The sequence below is a fragment of the Colletotrichum truncatum genome, assembly GCF_014235925.2.
Source record: "Colletotrichum truncatum strain CMES1059 chromosome Unknown Contig_0008, whole genome shotgun sequence".
NCBI classification, from domain to species: domain Eukaryota; kingdom Fungi; phylum Ascomycota; class Sordariomycetes; order Glomerellales; family Glomerellaceae; genus Colletotrichum; species Colletotrichum truncatum.
The window spans coordinates 3412477-3430762 of record NW_027222405.1 but is presented as its reverse complement, the minus strand read 5'-3'; the positions used below and the strand labels follow the sequence as shown (position 1 = coordinate 3430762).

The 18286-nt window shown below is 46.9% G+C and overlaps 4 protein-coding genes across 4 annotated transcripts; all 4 read right to left on the bottom strand.

Annotated features, from left to right (window-relative positions):
• Positions 1 to 553: 553 nt before the first annotated feature.
• Positions 554 to 1466, bottom strand: CTRU02_212426 (pyrroline-5-carboxylate reductase; the record flags this gene model as incomplete). Its single annotated transcript, XM_036726943.2, has 2 exons — positions 554 to 846; positions 914 to 1466. 2 exons carry the CDS (start codon positions 1464 to 1466, stop codon positions 554 to 556), a joined length of 846 nt encoding a protein of 281 aa, XP_036581187.2.
• Positions 1467 to 2145: 679 nt separating this feature from the next.
• On the bottom strand, positions 2146 to 3039 carry CTRU02_212425 (uncharacterized protein; the record flags this gene model as incomplete). The annotated part of the gene is made up of 1 exon (XM_036726944.1): positions 2146 to 3039. The coding sequence occupies one exon, from the start codon at positions 3037 to 3039 to the stop codon at positions 2146 to 2148; it is 894 nt and encodes a 297-aa protein (XP_036581188.1).
• A 6684-nt stretch (positions 3040 to 9723) lies between these two features.
• Positions 9724 to 9976, bottom strand: CTRU02_212424 (uncharacterized protein; the record flags this gene model as incomplete). The annotated part of the gene is made up of 2 exons (XM_036726945.1): positions 9724 to 9825; positions 9878 to 9976. 2 exons carry the CDS (start codon positions 9974 to 9976, stop codon positions 9724 to 9726), a joined length of 201 nt encoding a protein of 66 aa, XP_036581189.1.
• Positions 9977 to 15833: 5857 nt separating this feature from the next.
• On the bottom strand, positions 15834 to 17744 carry CTRU02_212423 (major facilitator superfamily transporter; the record flags this gene model as incomplete). Its single annotated transcript, XM_036726946.1, has 5 exons — positions 15834 to 16073; positions 16132 to 16893; positions 16962 to 17213; positions 17278 to 17528; positions 17651 to 17744. The coding sequence occupies 5 exons, from the start codon at positions 17742 to 17744 to the stop codon at positions 15834 to 15836; spliced, it is 1599 nt and encodes a 532-aa protein (XP_036581190.1).
• Positions 17745 to 18286: the final 542 nt, after the last annotated feature.

Below are 18286 nucleotides of genomic sequence, written 5' to 3'. Positions count from 1 at the left end.
GTTAACGTCGTCTGAATGACTAACAATACCATTCTAAATTCAGTCAAAGTCCAACGCCGTTACTCGGTCTCATGTGATTAGACAGCGTACAGGGGTTGATGTACTGCGGATCACACACGGAACCACCAATTTCCACGTCGTTTCTGGAGATGGGTTTTGGAGAGTAACTGGGGCCAAGGGATGTAACATTCTTGCTGGAAATGGAAGTCAAACGGGGAACCATGGCCGCAGATCCAAGGTAAGCAGGGTACGCTTTATTGTGTCTCATTTTACAGTTGCACCCTCGAAGACTACAAAATACGGCGAACCATGTTTGCCCTTTAATTACAGAATATCAAGCATAGCAAACGTTTCCGCTTGTATCTGCTGCACACAGAATACTGTTCACCTCATGTTAAAGAAGTCCCGACACATGCTCATGCAGATACGAGTACCGGAGTAAATCTCGCCCCTTCCAGATGAAAATAAGCCGACTTCCAAAGCACCGAAGCTGAAAAGACCATGGTTCTATTTTACTTTTATTTCTTTTGCACGCCCACGAAGACGTTCATATCTACTGCTTGCCAAGCTCCTCAGAGCGGTCCGTCGCCGCCTTGACAGCGCCGTCCACAATCTCCTTCAGGCCAGCCTTCTCGAAGCTCACAAGAGCGGCATGCGTCGTGCCGTTGGGGCTGGTGACGTTCTTGCGCAGCTGCGAGGGCTCCTCAGATGACTCGACGAGCATCTTGCCGGCACCGAAGCAGGTCTGCTTCGCCAGGCGGGTGGCCTGCTCCTCTGAAAGGCCGAGCTTCGTGGCGCTAGCAATGAGGTGCTCCACGAAAGCGAAGAAGTAAGCAGGGCCGGATCCTGATAGGTACAGTCAGCGGCGCTTATTTCATCATCATCATCATCCGTGCAAGGGAGGGTCACTTACCAGACAGTCCAGTGACGACGTCCAACAGCTCCTCCTTGTCGACCCACTCGGTGGCCTTGCTCACGCTGCCCAACAGCGCCGTGGTCAGTTTCCTCTCATCCTCGGTCACGTCCTCGCTGGCGTAGATGCCGGAGGCGCCCTCTCCCACCAGCGCAGGGGTGTTGGGCATGACGCGGACGATGTAGGGCGCGCTGCCGCCGCTCTGCTTGAACCACTCGGCGATGCTGGCGACCTTGTTGCCGGCCGTGATGGAGATGACGAGGGGCAGCTTCTGCGATCCCTTCCACCCGGCTCCGAGCTCCTCGCACACGGTCTTGCAGACCTGCGGCTTGATGGCGAGGATGACGATATCGGCATCCTTGGACGCCTCGAGGTTGGACGTCGTCGTGCGCACGCCCTGCGCAGCCATCTTCTCGCGGTTGACCTCCCACGGCTCAGACACATAGATGTTCTGCTTGGGAATGTCCTTGGCGAGGAGACCGCCGATGATGGCGGCGGCCATGTTGCCGCCGCCAATGAAGGAGATCTTGGCTTGCTGGAGACTGGGAGTCATGTTGGGCGGGTTATCTGGGGGCGGGGGGGTGTTATTTTGGTGGTTCGTAGACGTCGTTGTGAGAATTGGGGCTTTTGAGATTGGGAACGTGGGGTGAATCATTCAGATCGAGAGGACCCGATAACGGTCCCGCATCGGAATACCCCTCCGACGATGACTCAGCAGAAAATAAAGTCGACTCCGGTTTATCTGGAGATGTGGATTGGACAATTGGAGAGTGGAGACTGGAATGACGCTGCGGTTGCCCCAGAGTTTGGCCCGGGGCAGCGAGTGCTGTGAGAAACAAAGCTTTCCTGAAAGCGTTAATAAGAACTCTAAAGCTGCCCTATCGGGACCAGCTTTCTAGGGAAAATGGCGCTTTGACTTCCCTCTTGTGGCTGTGGTGCTAAATGCTTAATGTGGCAGTTGTGGCTGAGACTACACCGTCGAACTGGAGTGTACGAAGCTTTGGTTGAGGATGAACTCTGGGAAGCAATCTATTGCATCAAAATGAATAGAAGTCACCATCCTCATGCAGGTGAGAAAGATCTGTTTGAGGAGGTAGATAAATCTTTGAGAAGTTGATTACTACTGAATGATATAGATAACTCCTAATAGACTCTAGAGAAATTATAAGAAGATCTTCATCCCTAACCCTGCACTCTTAACTCGTAAACTTGCTGGATGCCTTTGGTGTTTATTAGAGGTCATCATCTGATAGGTCTCCTGGGAAGCATGCCCCGGCATAACAATCATCATACCGTTTTCCCTGGAGTATCCTAGCATCGTCAACAGTAATCCCTGGTATGAACGTCCCTGGAAACTTGAAAACAAATTTCACTGTGGGTATAAGCTCAGGCAACTCAGATTTTCTGATGGACTCTAATGATGGCACCCTAATTCTACGACCATCGAATTGGTTGTCCCAAATCTCCAAGGCCTTTACTTTCGAAATTGCCTCCTTAGCTCGAGAATAGCCGTTCTCATGCCACCACGTCACCCGGTCAAGCCTATCCTGAGGATCCCATGCAGGAATACCACGGTCAGCGTGAAAGTGAAGACTTAGTAATTCTTCAATGCGAAGAGTGTCAGTCAATTCTACAACTTCGACAAAATGAATATCGGATTCAGAAAAGTCTGCAACATCTGTCTGAGTACCGTGACCATCTGATGAGCCATGGCTTTCGATGGCATCGGGCAGATCGGCAATGTCCGAAACCAGGGCTGCGGGTTCTTGCGTAGATGGGTGACTTTTCCTGGGAGTTCCAAGGCTAATCGGCGTGATGATTTCAACGGTGTGAATGATAATTCCGATCTTTTGTAGAAGATGAATTTGAAAAGTGGCCGAAGAATAACGTATAAATTTCAGAAGGCCAAATCTGACGGACAGCTCAAGACATGCCAGATCGATGGTAAGTCTTTTGAAGATTGGCAGCTGTGGCGTGTAATGCACCTTTAAGCCACCGTAGCGTACAAGTTGCCATCCGACGCTAAGCGTATCACAGGAAGTGACCCATGCTACTCGCCTTTGCTGAAACCGCCTGTTGAAACCTGAAAGCCTACTATCGATTCCGTGGTCGAGGATCTGGTGCATATAGGGTCTGATGAGAGCCCATGCCTCGCGGCAAACTAGCGCCGGGGCTGGAATAGGCAAACGGCGATTCCAGCACACTCTTTCTTTCACATTATTGCTGACGTGGATTGTTCGGCTCGGAATGGACATCAACCATATCCGTCTGCGAATTTCTGGCGGAAGTTGTCCGAATTGGGGAAAAGACTGGACTTTTGTGATATTTGGTGTCTTCCAGTTGCTCTCTGCACCACTCAAGAGATCTGCTATGAATTTGGTATCGACGGAGTGGTTACCGCTGACAATTACGTTTCTAAGTAGCTCCTTTAAAACGACTCGAGGTTCGCGGCACGACAATCTTGGTGATTCGAGTTCCAAGTTAGGTGTTACGACCCGTAAACAAGGATAACAGCTGAAAGACCCACTTGGACGTCGATTGATTGATTGATTGATTTATTCCTACTCGGTTATGAAGCCGCTCTTATGCCAGCAGCTATGCCCGGAAAGCGGGGTTTGGCAGGTAGCCGAAGCGTCGACAATGAACAGCGACGCCCCACTTCGCCCTGATGTTGCATCAGGGCCAGCTATCCCCAAGCTCCCCACTATGTTCTCTATTCTGTGTGTTTGTGCCCTCTGTTGAAGAAGTGTGTTGCTCTCCTGTCTGCTTTCTCGCTTTTGTGTTGCTCTCTAGAATGCTTGTTTTGCGTCCTCCTGCTTCGGTTCAGTTGGTGCTGGTAGCACCGTATCTGGTTCTTTGTACCTACAGTCTCCCCCCAGCGCTCAGCTTTGTCTCTTTGTTTTGTCCGTATCCTCCCGGACTTGTATGTGCCGTTTTCTTAGTTGCATCTGTAAATTCTTTGTTGCCTCCTGCCGGGTTCCTATGTGGCCTCTTGTTTCTTGCCTGTTGACCACTATTGCCCTCCACCACATTGGCCCAAGGGTCTTCCACGAAGCACAATGCTCCACTGACTCCGACATGTTCGATTACTGGGTATGAGAGCTCCCGCACAGATTCCGCAGACATTGTCGCGCGTTGAAGGGACACCAATCCTTCTTCGCAAAAGGGGCGACAGGGGACCAGTCTGTCTGTGGTCTGTAGTATTGTGTGGCATCGATCGTAGCATGCCTAATGCCTGGTGCTTTCTCCGTGCGGAAGGTGATACTGTTCTGTCGGACTCGTCTTCGTCGTTGTGGGACGTTGCAAACTTTGTCGGGGGTGACAGGTGACCCAAAACCTGTCGGCGGCTGTTGTGTTGAAGTTGATTGTTTGGGCGCAGTCTTAGTGCTTCGTGTAGCGGCTTGTGGCTCGCCTGTGGTGGTGGTAACAGTGTTGTCTATTGATATGTCGTATTTTGCGGCTTGCTCTCAAGTTTTTCATTGTAGTCGGGGCGTGCTCTGCGGCCATCTTGGGCCCCTTTGGGACGTAGAATCAAGGCCGAGGATGGCATTGCATCGAAGGGGGCTCTGTGGCCGCGAGCACGCGTATTTGGGGCCGTTTTTGCTCCGATTTTCAAAAATTTCGTTCTCGCTGTTGTTGATGTTTTTCGGGCGGCTGTAACAGGACATTTGTACTGCAGAATCACAGGAACAACAGGGATTCACTCGGAAACGGAAGAACTATGGTGCAAGTCACGTGACGATAAGATAAGAGATTAGATCCGTACGCCAAGAATACGGAGTCCGTCCTTGGCACATACGGGATCCGTATGAACGAGGAACGGACCCCGTCAGGATCAGGAACGGTAAAACAAACAAAGGGTACTGTTCGGACTTGTATATAGTATGACCTGAGCTCGACTCATAGTCAGACTTCCATAGCTCTTCAGCAATCAACTTTGTATTCATCCTCAGGATACTTTCAGCTTACCTTCACTGCGAATACTTGTTGAGCCTAAGATTGATCACCTTAGCCTCTGACTACCGATCTACGACACAGCCTACGACCTACGAACCAGACTTACGACACGACAATACTGTTTACTAGCGTCAATCCCCAACTTCTGTTAGCAGACCCTACTGTCGGATAGCTGACCGTAACATTAGGGATTCCATCCATAATAGATTCAACACCGAGTGGTAATGGTCTAAGAAGTAGAGGAGAGGGCGGACTAGGTCGCATATAGGCAATATTAGTCGATTCGTTGTGATTGTCTGTTGAGGTAAATTCTTGTTATTAATACAGCGAGCTTCGATGTTGTTAACGACAAAGTAAAGTGAAATAATAACATGCGCTAGTTTCTTGATAAGAAAAACAAAAAAAGTATAAGATTATATATCTCTCAGCTATTCTTTGCTTTCCTTGGCGGAAATGGGAAATGGCTGCCTAAACTAAATGTGGACCTGGCGACCAATAAGCAACTGGTTTGACGAAATGACTATCCCCTTTTGATATAAACAATTGCTAGTTATGTAAAGGCGGATTAATTTCTTATCTGTGCTTGTAGTTAGCTTACAGATCCTTGTAAATCTTCAACAGTTACAAGGCCAATCACTGGCGCTCAACTAATTGTAAAGACATCATCATTTTAGGAACAGGACTCTCTTTGCTGGCCCCTGATTCTTAAACCCGGATAGTAGATCTACTCCCCTGGATGTGTCCTTTGGAAGTATAATAACATAGACAACGGCATCTGGAGCAATACTAAGACCGCCTAAGGTAGCTTAGGATCTGTTGCATATAACTAGGTAACGTAGGCTATAGCTTCTGCTTATACTATTGTTACGACCCGTTCGTTATGCCTAACAGAGGGTTAACGGACCCACTCAGGCCAGCGGCTGCGCCGTCAGATATATGCAGGACACACGGGAAACAATAGGTTACTACCGGAGTAGAAGAACTATCATACAGGTTACGTAACGATAAGGAAGTAAGTACTGATAAGGAATTAGTAAGCGCTTACGCTAAGGCAAGTAAGCGCTTACGATAAGCAGGGTAAGCGCTTACTAGAGCTACCTAGAATGCTTACTTCGGGACTTGTATATAGACTAGGACTTAAGTACTGCTTAAGGCCTTTAGATAGTTCTTTAGTAATCAACTTATGATTTATCTTTGATAACTTTTAGCTTAGCTTATAGTTTATGATATTACTATACCTTATTACCTAGTATAAGACTGATTACCTTACCTTAACCCTCGATCTACTAGTACGACCTACTTATATATAACGAAAGACCTATTGTTAGTACCGTAGCCTCAACTTCTGTTAGCAGAAACCCTACTGTCACTAGCTGGCCGTAACAACTATATGATTTCTTCATCAGAGTTTACTTTCTATAAAGTTGAAAAACTGCCTGAGACTAAAGAAGGAAGGGTTGAGTCCGGCGGCTATTAATTTAGACTAATTAAATGCGTCGTTAAACAAGGTGGCTGAGACAGGTATGAAGATAAGCTGCGTCTCTTTTCCATCCTAAGACTTGATATTTTCTTAATTCTTGTGTAGTTGTCCGTTCTTAGTTGTAGCTCGGCTCGAAAGAATATGCACTCACCTTGACATGAGAGCGTAGCATCATGAAGATCAATACTATGGATGCCTTTCAGCGCACTCAGCACGCCTGCTATGACACGACTTTGGGAGATTTCGATAGCCATGCTTCACAAATGATCCGTTAGAAACTTAATAAACTATTCTGGTTTTATTGCAATGTATTCGAGCAGTCTTTGTTGCCTAGCTATAAGTTGGCGCGCAGGTAATATCGACATATAGTAGTCTGTTTTGGCCACAGCGAAATTTAAGGTTGACATAGCCCAGAATACATTCAGGTTGACAGGGCGCTGGATGTACGCTGAACGTCCACCTGAGAGTCGACCCTGGCACCAGCCAAAAAATATGATAGTCGAAAATGTCAGGCCTATTGAAGATATCTGGACGGCTATTCACCAGCCTACAGTGGACCATAAGGCGGTAAACCCCGACTGACTAGCGGCCCTTGTGGTTATTGCAGCTGTTGCTATGGCTTGTTCTGAAATATGATTAGTGTAAGCCAGTCTCCAGCTGCATATAAGCTGCTCCATCGCTTTAAGCCTTCCCGGCGAGGGCCTGCTCCTGTGTGAAATTGATATCAACATTTGTTCTCACGTTACACGAGGAGTCCCCTTAAAGTGTGATAACCATCGATTTCTACAATATAAAAATGGCTCTACATTGATAAACATAATGAATCCGTGAATGGATCGAGATATGCCTTGATAACGTATTATACATCGAGCTCTTGACCTATAATGTGGCCTGGGGTTGCATCTGTGCACTTAGCCGCCTTGGCCTGAAGGAGGATCACTCATCCGACAGCCGTAGCCTTAAAAGCAAAATTTCGTATCGATATTAGTCCCAAGCGCCGAGTGACGTTTCAGCTCAGCACCAATAATGCTGGAACAGCAAGAAGGGCGTGGCTGACGGCCGGCTATGAGTGTTGTTTGGCGCACCCACGTGACCTTCGTTTCAACGGCCGCCAGCAACCTCCTCCGACGGCTGAGTTTTACTTCCTACACATCTTCAGCCAGCTTCATCGTCAACTTTACTTTAGCATATTGTTGCTAAAGGATAAACCAGAGGTTCTACCAGCTAAGGCGGCAAAAGAGTAAGCTTGAAGAATCCACCGTTTTCAGAACTCGATGCATTACTCGGTGTCCAGCCCACAGAGAATGGCGAGCCGGACCTACTAGAGGTTTTTCCCTCAATTGTTGTTGGATGTGGAAGGGTTCTGCTCGTCTGAGCGGAATGACTTGGTCCACCGTCGAGCATCCTACAATTTAACCAATCACTTACTACTGCAAGCTCTGCAACTCGTTGCACCCCTATGAAACAGACGATTGGGGCGCAGCTGTTCAACATAGCCTATTAATGCCACAACTAGACGGGCGCTTGATCGGTCTCCTATTTGCAAGAAGTGGTATGAGCAGCCAGACGCGACGAGGGAGCGATGCCCAAGCGCTGTACCTGGGCCGGGACCTGGAGTGTTTTCCAGGGTTCCTGGCGCACGCCGATATTTCTTGATTTCGAAATACCTTCTCGTCCAGGTCCACAGGGTTCCTAATGCTCAACGCCACAGCAGAATGTATAGAAAAATCAGCCTTGCAGTTGTCTTTCTCATTTCCATTTGCCAGAAGTGCTATAGTTTGTTTACAAGCATCGTAGAAAAGCATTGACTGTGCTTGTCAGGATGGTGGTTTTATTCTCAGATGTGGCTTGGGAACAAGCTTTTCCGTGACTGCTTGGCATTTCCAGCGTCTAGTATATGGGGCTTGCGTTTTGATGCGGTTGGTCTGGACCTGGCCAGCCACGTGCACTGAGGCTTATCCTGTCGATTGCCAGAAGACAACAGGTACAGGGCATACGGGGTACTAGCAACTCATGCACTGGTAGTGCAATTTTGGTGAAATGACAAGTACTAATATGGTTAGCATTTGGAGAAACATGGGGTTTAAAAAGGGTCAGGTCTTACCTGTTGCCATCTGGCACTCGATACGATATCGGCATAGGATATGCTACTCCTGGTCCACCGCCCCCACGCACGGGCTAGGAAGAGTCAGGTACACGATTGCTGAGTCGGCGCCAGCAATAGAGCATTCAAAGGCCTTAATCCAACACTCTCAAGGTTCCAGATATCCAAATTAGCTTGTATGCTACGCGAAACATATGTTTACTGGAGTAGTGATAAGCATCTGTCGAGCCAAATCCTTCACTAAAATTGAACCCTGGCCGTACAGGTAGCAGGTCCTGATATAGCGACCTGTTCTCTGCTAAACACCGAGAGCTAGCATAATTGATATACCTTGACAAGAAATCGTACAGCAGATCTGTTCGCCCTCTTCCTTTTCTAGAGCGTATAGCTCTTGAATAGTACAGGTAGACCCGCAACTTCTAGATGACTACCTAGTCATGGCCCGCATAAAGTTAAGCAGTAAAGACCGCTGGTGGGCTATTTTGTTATGTCCTACCCCTGCAATTTGATGCGAAAGACGCCCATCGGCCGTTCCTACCTTCGGAAATCAAAACATGCCACCCTTGTACGTGCTCAGTGCCTCTCTTCTAGGATTGGTTGTCCATAGTTCAGACGTTGGCATTACGCTGACTTGGGAGAGACAATAGTGGCCTGGCACAACCATGGCTGTGCAACGGCCATTTCCAAGAAAAGATCGACGAGCCATTAAGCAACATTTCTGACTTCACGATGGCCGAGGATCCCGATCATTCACGATCATTCAAAGGCCAAAGCTCAAGAGAAGCTCGAAATATATGTGCCGCATACGTACAGAGACATGGCCGCCGCATTAGTTCCCCTCTCCGAAGTGCACCAGCAGTCCAGAAGCGGTGAGCAGTCTGTTGGCAAAAGCAAATAAGAAAAGACCTTACAGTCCGATTTCATCCTGTCGCAGCAAAAGCTGCTCTCGCGTGGCCTCGTCTAACCTTATAGCAACAGCTTCGTTATGCCAAAATTCGACCAAAATTTCTATAAAGACTTTTAAAAGACTAATATTTCGCAAGAAATTGGGCAATATTTAAGCAGGCTGGTCCCAAGCGAAGGCAGTAGGCATATTATCACAGGTATCGTAGATCACTACTCATAGGTGATACCTTGATGTAGGTATCACAAAGCCAAGGTCGACGTCAAACCACCACAGGGCTACGCAAAACTACTTGAGTCTTGTCAGAACAAACACGTCTATTGAGTCTATTTGCCTTTTAGTCGTCATGTCCCTCCTTCATTGACTTATTTGCAGACTCCAGTGTCAACGAGGCGAATACACTGGTCCGCAGTGTCGCAGCACCAGCCGCAGCCATGGCTTGCAGCGCCAGGGCCAGGGGTAGTGCACTTCGTCATGTCAGCATGTTTACGTACTTAGGGGAGCCAGGAGACTGCTTACGACAATGCCTCCTTTTCTCTCGGCACAGAAAAAGCAGCCGTCAGCCAAGACAGTGCTGGCGAGAGTGAAGAGAGTGAAGAACGTAGTAGTAACCTTCATTTTGGCTGGTGATTGAGGGAAGTTGTTTGATTGAAAGAGTGATGTCGTGATGCCTTCGAGGCGAAGTGCGCAGCCTCACCATCACGTGACCCACATATCGCCTGTGGGGATAATCCCGAAATGGAATGACCGGAATATCTTTATTCCGCTTCGCCCACAAAACATATTTAGGCACAATATCGTTCCATAGTGTAGTTAGGAGAAGACAAGCCACTCAATCTACTACTTTGAATACATGCCTACGTTCAGCACTTTGCTTCACCACAAGTGATGAATAAGGCCTTGTGGTATTGATGTGTTGAGGCTTGCAGCTTACAACAGGTTCACTCTACGGGGTTTGATGGCCTTTATATAGATTCACGACGTAGCAAATCGTGATATCTCGCTCAAACCTGCGGTGGAATTAGCTTTCAAGGAGTGATATTTTACATGGTTGCTGTATAGCATCGCTAGTAGGTAGCAACCATGCCGTCAATGCAACTACAGTCACTCAACTCTGGCGATGATCTTGACTGAGTAGGGGAAGACCACGCCCAATTTGATTATTGTCATTTGGCTAAGTGTGATTGATTGATTGTTGATTGACAGCGCTGATAGGTCAGTAACAAAGAAAACTCATGAGTCGGTAGTAACCGGGGAGTCATTGCCGGTTGTTCTAGATTAGAGGAACGCATGAGTCAGCGGTACGCGAAGCAGCACAAGGGTGACCCTAAGACAAGGCAGAAAAACTGTCAATGACAAGCTTCTCCAGTGGTTGGGGTAAAAAGTGGTTAAGCTAGTGTACCCCAGGGGAATTGGCCAAACTCTTACCGGGTTAAACTAAGTTACGATAACTATCTAGCGATTTCCACTGTAATCGATGATCGTAATTTACTACGCAGTGTACCATAGGAAGAAATTACTACAATTGTAAGGAATAGACGTGAAGATTCAGGGGGCATCCTTGCGTAGATACGAATATTCGGTTGGAGAAAGAAAAAAACTATCTTGAGGACGCTGTTTCTGGGGGTGATGGCGATGGCCATATTACGTGCGTATCATGTGATATGGCCTTGGGCGCAGTTAGTAAATTCTTTTGCTAGTCTTCCTTTGGGTAGGGTAGGCTATTAACATCGAACAACATTTTCCCAATTCTCAAATAAGCTTAGGCTCTATTACCCATCAAGACAATATTCATTTGAGCCCTTGAATGGGGCTCGACACATTGACGCCCATCTTTCCTGGAATGGGAAATCGCATTCGCATGGGCTTTCTTTTTGCAACGCATTTATAGTTCAAGCCCCTGAATGCTGTTTTGATTGAAATTTAAACCCAAGCATATCAAATGAAACAGTTGAGTTATATACAATCGTGAATAGAACATGGCCCCTACTACGATATATAGAGCATGAGGTGTTGCTGGTTTTCAAATCTTTGCGTTAGCGAAGTTTTGATTAGGAAACATGCTACATCAAACTGCGGCCCATTCACAGTTGATAGCACTAAAGTATTTGCCTGCATTCGGGGGAGACACGTGGAGGAAGAACGCGTCAGATACTCATTCGAAAGCACACACCGCCCTCCCAAGCTGCGGTCGTACCATCCTTACCGTGCTCCGGGCACTTTGAAACCGATCTCTCTCCTAGGAGTAATGCCGTTGAGGTACCTTTTCTAAAACCACGAATTACAGACATTTGATCGCGAGGTGATGCAATGGTCAGGGCAACCCATGCCAAGTTGCCTTGCGGCAAGGGGAGCGGTACTTGCAGGATATTTATCAGGCCGTATTTCTATCGCAATGCAATGGCTATCTGTGGGGAACTACTACTCAGCCGTCATTGTATTTTAGTACTTCACCAGTGTACTTATCAATACCGAGTTTGCCTTCTGACCTTTATGACTGTTGTATATCCGTCGGCGATTCAGAACTCGGTCAAAACTATCATATCTGCTGCTATGCCGCACAGAGTGAAGAGCTCAGGTAAAGGTTACAGGTTGACTGCCTTCATTTCCATCTCTAGTGACGTAGTCACTTCTGAGTTAGGAGTCCTTACTTATATGACTACATCACTGGTTCGGCAGTGGTGCTTGGATCGTTACCCCTCTCTCAACATAACATACCTAACATCTCCATTAAATGTTGATCCCCCAATATTCCTGTCAGCAGGGCCGTTTTCGCTTGTGGAAGAATGGAAATGCAAACGAGTCTTACCCTGTTCTCGGTGCTCGGGAAATGTGTTTTCAATTAGCGCTGATGTAAGAAATTGTCAAAGTTGATACAGCCAAAGCAGAGTTTGCAGTTCGCCTACGAGACATCATCAGTGCGTCAGAGCCCTACAGGAGCTAAAATCTTGTTTTTCCTAATTATCCATAATGTTATACTGACTTCAGACTAGGATTGTGACAAGGAGGTTTGCAAGTCTCCTTTTGAGCAACACAACCATGCAGTTTAGGCATCTACGAAGCTTTGCGACCGAAATGGTTTAAAGTGTTGTGAGCAGAATGGACATTCGCAAATTTCTGTTGTGATGCGCATACAATTGAGCTGAATGAGTATATGAAAAGCCTAACTGTAAAGCCCTTCACATTTTCTCTCACTAATGGTACGAAGCAATTAAGAACTGAATATCTGGACACATTGACAAGCCGCTTCATAATCTTTCCAAAGGATGTACGAACCTACTGTGCATCATCCCAGTCGTAACAGCCGGGTCACAAGTTTCACCATTATGGCAAGAGCCGTTCAGCGCAATCTGAAATAGGAACCTAGATAGAAGATTTGACGACTTTGGTAGCAAGTTATTGGTGGGAGGTTGTATAGAGTTACTATGAATGAATGACTAAGATAGCAGCGAATTTCTGTTACAGACTCCTGTCTCTGAGTATTCTAATGTGAAACCTCGTAAGCTATTGACTTCAGCATGCGGTCCTTCCTACAGCAGATATGGATACTTTCAAAAAATGAATTTAGTTTTTGTCCTCAATTCTTTGAGCCTGAGATTTAAGCAACCCATAAGACACCTATCTCATGTAGCTTGCCGAGTCCATAAAGAGGTAGGGATTGGTAAGTAGTAAGAAAGGATAGTCCTTAGAGACGGGTAGTTGAAAGAAATATATTACGTCTGCCGAGACGGAGTGGATAGAGGGGAATACTGCACAAACTTCCTTGGATTGGCAGCAAAAGGTTCGTCTCATAGAAAGTAATTGGAAATACTACTAGTCGACAAGCCCCATGCGGGAGGTGAACTCTGGTGTATCTGGATCATCCGTTAGTAGAATTTCACATTTCCCCTGGCAAGCATGTCTAGTACCATGAGAACCTCTTAGATCAACAGTCTAGGGTTGAGAGACAATCAGGCGTATGGGGTGAGGACATCCGTGAATTCACAACGGGCTCTATTTCAGGCTCTGCTAGCTCACGTTCATGATTTAGGGACAGAAACATGTACTTTCAAATCTGCTTTAACAGCCTTTCTACCCTATTACCAGAACGATGTCGAATAATGGCAATAAAAAGCAGCTCACGGTGCGAATTGACTTGGCTCTTCTTACGAATTAGGAGCTGTCTTTCATATGAAAGCGGTAGATGTGAAAAGTGGTGGTTACCGTGAATTTATGGATTAATTATGGAATCAAAAATATGATCGGAGCCTTTGCTATCCCCAATCTTTAGGAAACAGTGTCCAAACCACCCAAGTAACAGGGGTTAATATATCGAATCTACATTCCAGTTTGTATATAGACTGAGATTTCTATTAGTGTTTCCTGAAGCCACACGCTGTATAGTCTTCCTGTCTTAGGTATTACACCTAAGTCATAGATGAGGAATGTGTTAGGCACTAAACCTCACTTGCACTTGTCATAGCTGTTGGCGTTTCTCTAATGGACGTACGATGCGACAGAAATACAAAAACAGGAGGCCACTTGGGCTCAGTGACTGGTAATTTCCACTTAGCCATTAGCAGTCCAATATCCTTGCTTAGAGTGAGCATCGCAGCACGATGTAAAACGCTGCCAGTCCGATGTGCAACACTGATGAGTTCAAACGTTATTAGATGAGACATCTGAAAATTAACTGCTGCATAAAGTCCGTAGCGAACATAAAGCATCAACATCATCGAGCCTGATCAGGAGAACCCTACTGTTATTGAGCTGACTAAAATGATACCGCAACAGCCCAAGTGCAATGACAAGTAGAAGAATAAGAACAGCAATAAGAAAGACACGATGATTTTGGATGTACTAATGAGATTAGTTCCGTTAGAGAATCCCTTGCTTTTCCGAGTAAGTCTTTTCCGTGCATTGCTTAATAATGTTTAGAGCCTACTGGACTTAATGACTCCACTTCAACCCAAGTGGCGCACAAGGAAGGCGTGATTACAAGTTCCGCTTTACTCCAGCTACACTGACCGATACGAAGCTAAAGAATGCAATTGAAATTGAATGCTTCGAGCTGGGCAATTCAACTATTTACAACCTCCTTAGTAACCTAAATCACGGGACAACAGCTGTATAGACAAAGGATTTCTTCTGGTACTCTGTCTGATTTTAGAACACAAACGTAATCTAGCATGGCTGTGGAGTACCATTTGGGATATCGGCGAAGGTTCTCATTTGTTATAGAAAGCGTCTTCTCAAGAAATGAGGGAGTGAAAGCATTGAACGCCGCTAGAAAAGCCAGTACCGCCAGTCACAAAAGTAGAGCCCCGCCTGCTGTGCAAGATTGAGTTGTGTATTCCGCTGTTTAAGGCAAGTTGTACCCGTTGTCCCCTCGACTGGCGCACTAGAGAGCAATAGTGTCAGCTTGGGAGTAAGCCGCACCCCTTGTTTACTAAGTCAGTGTGAAAATATCAAGTCCATAAACAGAGAATGTATCATGCCACAAACACAAAGAAGCAAGAGTGACTGGATACTTCATCAGGGTATGATACAGCTTTTTAAGAGACAACATAAACATGCACACACACGGCTCAAACAATTACAAAGGTTGTTGACTTGCAAACGATTTTTTTTTTTTGGGTGTTTGAAGGAATCTTTGTTGTAGACCACAGAGGAGACTTAAAAAAAAATTTTTATGTTTCGTAGTTGAGAGCGTTAAAAGGATAATGGCATCGTTTCTCTAGAGAGTAAAGAAGGTTTATGTCCACGTCCTCAGTGTTACCTTGCTTGAAGTTTAATATACAACAGACATCTTTCTTACTGTTTAGCTCGGGCGGTGATGCCGTCTTGTGGGGCTGAGCGTCTGGTGTCCTGAGTGCCGGTAACCGTTCAAATTAAAGCATAGTTAACAGGGGTTTGAGGTATGGCAAAAGATCACCTAGTCTATTTACAACCTATCTAAAGGAGTGTAACGACTTTTCTGTCAATAAAAACGAATTAAGGAATGATCTTGGTCAGTATCGCGGTGTCACCTAGCCCGAACTTTAGATGAATACATCATATGTATATTGTAATCAATAATCGTTCTTGAAATGATATTTCCACATTCTCCGGCCGTTGTAAAACATGAGTCATTCTATGCGACGGGCTGTCTCCATCTGGGACAATCGGCACGACTGCCACACTTAGCATTTGAAGTTGCTGCCGTGTACCCGAGTCAACACTCGAAGACATGGGACACCATCTCGATCCAAATATCGAGTTGTCATGATCCACAACTGTTAGCCTGCCTCATTTAGTAAAGTCTTTGTGTCTGATTAAATAATGTCAACAGATTAGAAGAAATAATGCCCTAGATAAACCCAAATACTCATATATCTGATACACAAGTACTTAATGACATGGGATTGACAATCACTCCATCTCGGCTCACACATATACAGGCGCTTGTCAATCTCAATCATGTCTGAATTATCTAGAGGCCACACCGCAGAACGCCTCAGGTCCTTTCAACCAGGCTCGCAGTTGCAATCCTCGTCCGCTTTCCGTACATCCACACTGGAACTGTGAGCATGGAGAAGATTCCCATCAACATACCAAATATGCCAAATGGCTCTGCGGCACCCTTTTCTTCGACCCAATGCGATACAAAAAATGTCCAGGCAAATGCGATTATGGCACGCATGATAGTCACAACCACAAAGCAGTCTCCTGAAAGACGACCGTACGAGTCGATGAGCTGTAATACGATATGTGTTAGTTGCTGGAAAACGGTAAGAGGCATCGCAGGGACTTACATAGTTGAATCCGACCGAGGGCACCTGCATGAGTCCAAAAGCAACCATGGCAAACCCAACACACAGGCCAACCCAGCCGTTTGGCGAAGGATACTGAGCGACGAACCCAAACGTGAAAAATCCACCCGTGGCGATAGCAAGCGCAGGGAACATTGTTGGGAGTCTGTTCTCAGGCTCTGCCAGGCCCCCCTGTGTTTTCACAGCCTTTTTCAGCCGGGCGTCGGAGAGAAGGTATGTGTACAATGCACCAAGGATTGTGCCAATGACACCTCCCATATTAATGAGGCCTACGTTGGCGCCCCATGAGTAAGGTGGCATGGCCACCAGCTGAGGCCCGATCGTGGAAATGGTGACGATACCACCGACGAGACCGGCGTAGTGGAACATGACAACCCAGGTTCCGGGGAGAGCAACTGTTCGCCATGGCGCAATGAAATTGCGAGCCACACCGCCGCGATAGTGAGTAAAGCCAAGAGATCTGCCGAACGTGTAGGGCCTGTGATTCGCGTCTTGACTCCCAACATCCTCGACGTAGCTTTCCATCCCTTTTTCATCGACGTTGTTGATGACGGCCGGATCAACAGGTGCCAAAGTACGTTCGTATAAGGTCTCGGGGACGAAGAAGAGGACCCCGACAAAACACACCGCAGAGATGGCAACGCCAACCCAGAAGATGTAGGCCCAGCCAAGCTGATACCCAATGTAGCCACCAGCAATACCACCAATGAGTGGACCACCAGCAAGAAAGACAGTATAAATTGCCTTTGCAGTCACAGATTGTTAGTAAACGACGGAAACACCAGATCGCATTACTGAGTGAGCAAACTTACCATGGCCCTGCCACGCTCATCAACGAAGAAAACCTCGCCAATAAGAGCCGGAGCAACAGTCTCAGAAGCACCTCCACCTATAGCTTGGAAGATTCTGGCAACGAGGACAGAGTTGTACGAAGTCGCAACTGCGCACCATATGGTGCTAACAGTCATGAGAAGTGTAGCAACGAGCAGCACCGGCCTTCGACCAAAAATATTCGACAACGGAACCCACCAAATGTTTGAGGCGCCGAGAAACAATGTGCTGATCTGCAGCGTAACCGCCCATGAGCCTTTGAGCGCTTTTAAACTTGTGGTATCCCGGGTTACATACCGCAATGAAGTACGTCAAGTCGCTGAAAGGCCGAATTTGTGTCGGGAACGTTTTGAACCACAGCTGAAGTCCTGGCGCAATACTGGCACTCGTGAAGTTGCCTGCAAACGAGTAGAGGCTAACGGTCAAGAGAAGAGCGAACTTGCGCCATGATGGCCAGTTCAGAGGGTCGGCTGGATCTTTGGACGGCTGGGGAAATCGAATAAGGGAGGCTGATGATCTTCGGGACCCGCCCACGGATTCGTCTTCATCTAGCAGGCAAAGTCAACTTGCAAAACCTTGAAGCCTTAGATTTAAGATGAAGTTGCCAGAGTGAGTTTCCAATAGCCATCAAGGAGTGTGAAGGCTTCATGCTTAGAGGAAAACTGGACACGTCGTGACTCACAAATCAACTTCGCCGTCCCCGGAGGCGTGGCCTGCAGCACCTCATGCTTGCTTAACGAAAACGCATGTTTCCACCCAGACATCGCGTCGATATTGCTCAGTGCGATTTAACTGTTGGGCTGTGTTGAGAGAAGGGTTAGGTGAGAAACAAAGTCCGTTAAAAGGTTTCGGACCGAACAAACTGGTTGACTTTCAAACTTTCATACCTAAATACATTTTTTAAACAAGATAACAGCCCTCCAAGATAAATCACTAGACCAGACAAACTACTCTCTTAGTTCAAAACCCCAGAATCCCCAGGTGATCCACATGGGAGGTGTGCATGCAACCTTAATCCTCCAGCGGCCGCCGAAGTGGGGGACGAGGGGGTTCCGGAGGTGGGGGAGGCTGAAGCCGGCATGTCATGACGGCAAAGCTGCGTGGTTGTAACCGGCCAAAAACAATCTGGTATCATTTCAATGTCTCCAAAGAATATTAAAGATGTTACTAGACGATGAAGCATGTCAAATCTAAGGCTTGATGCTCATGTTGTGATGCGTAGATGCGAGCACGATGAAGCCGCCACCGGCTGGCTCCATCCATGAATCTCATTGAAACGCATCGGGGGGTAACAGAGATGGTATCG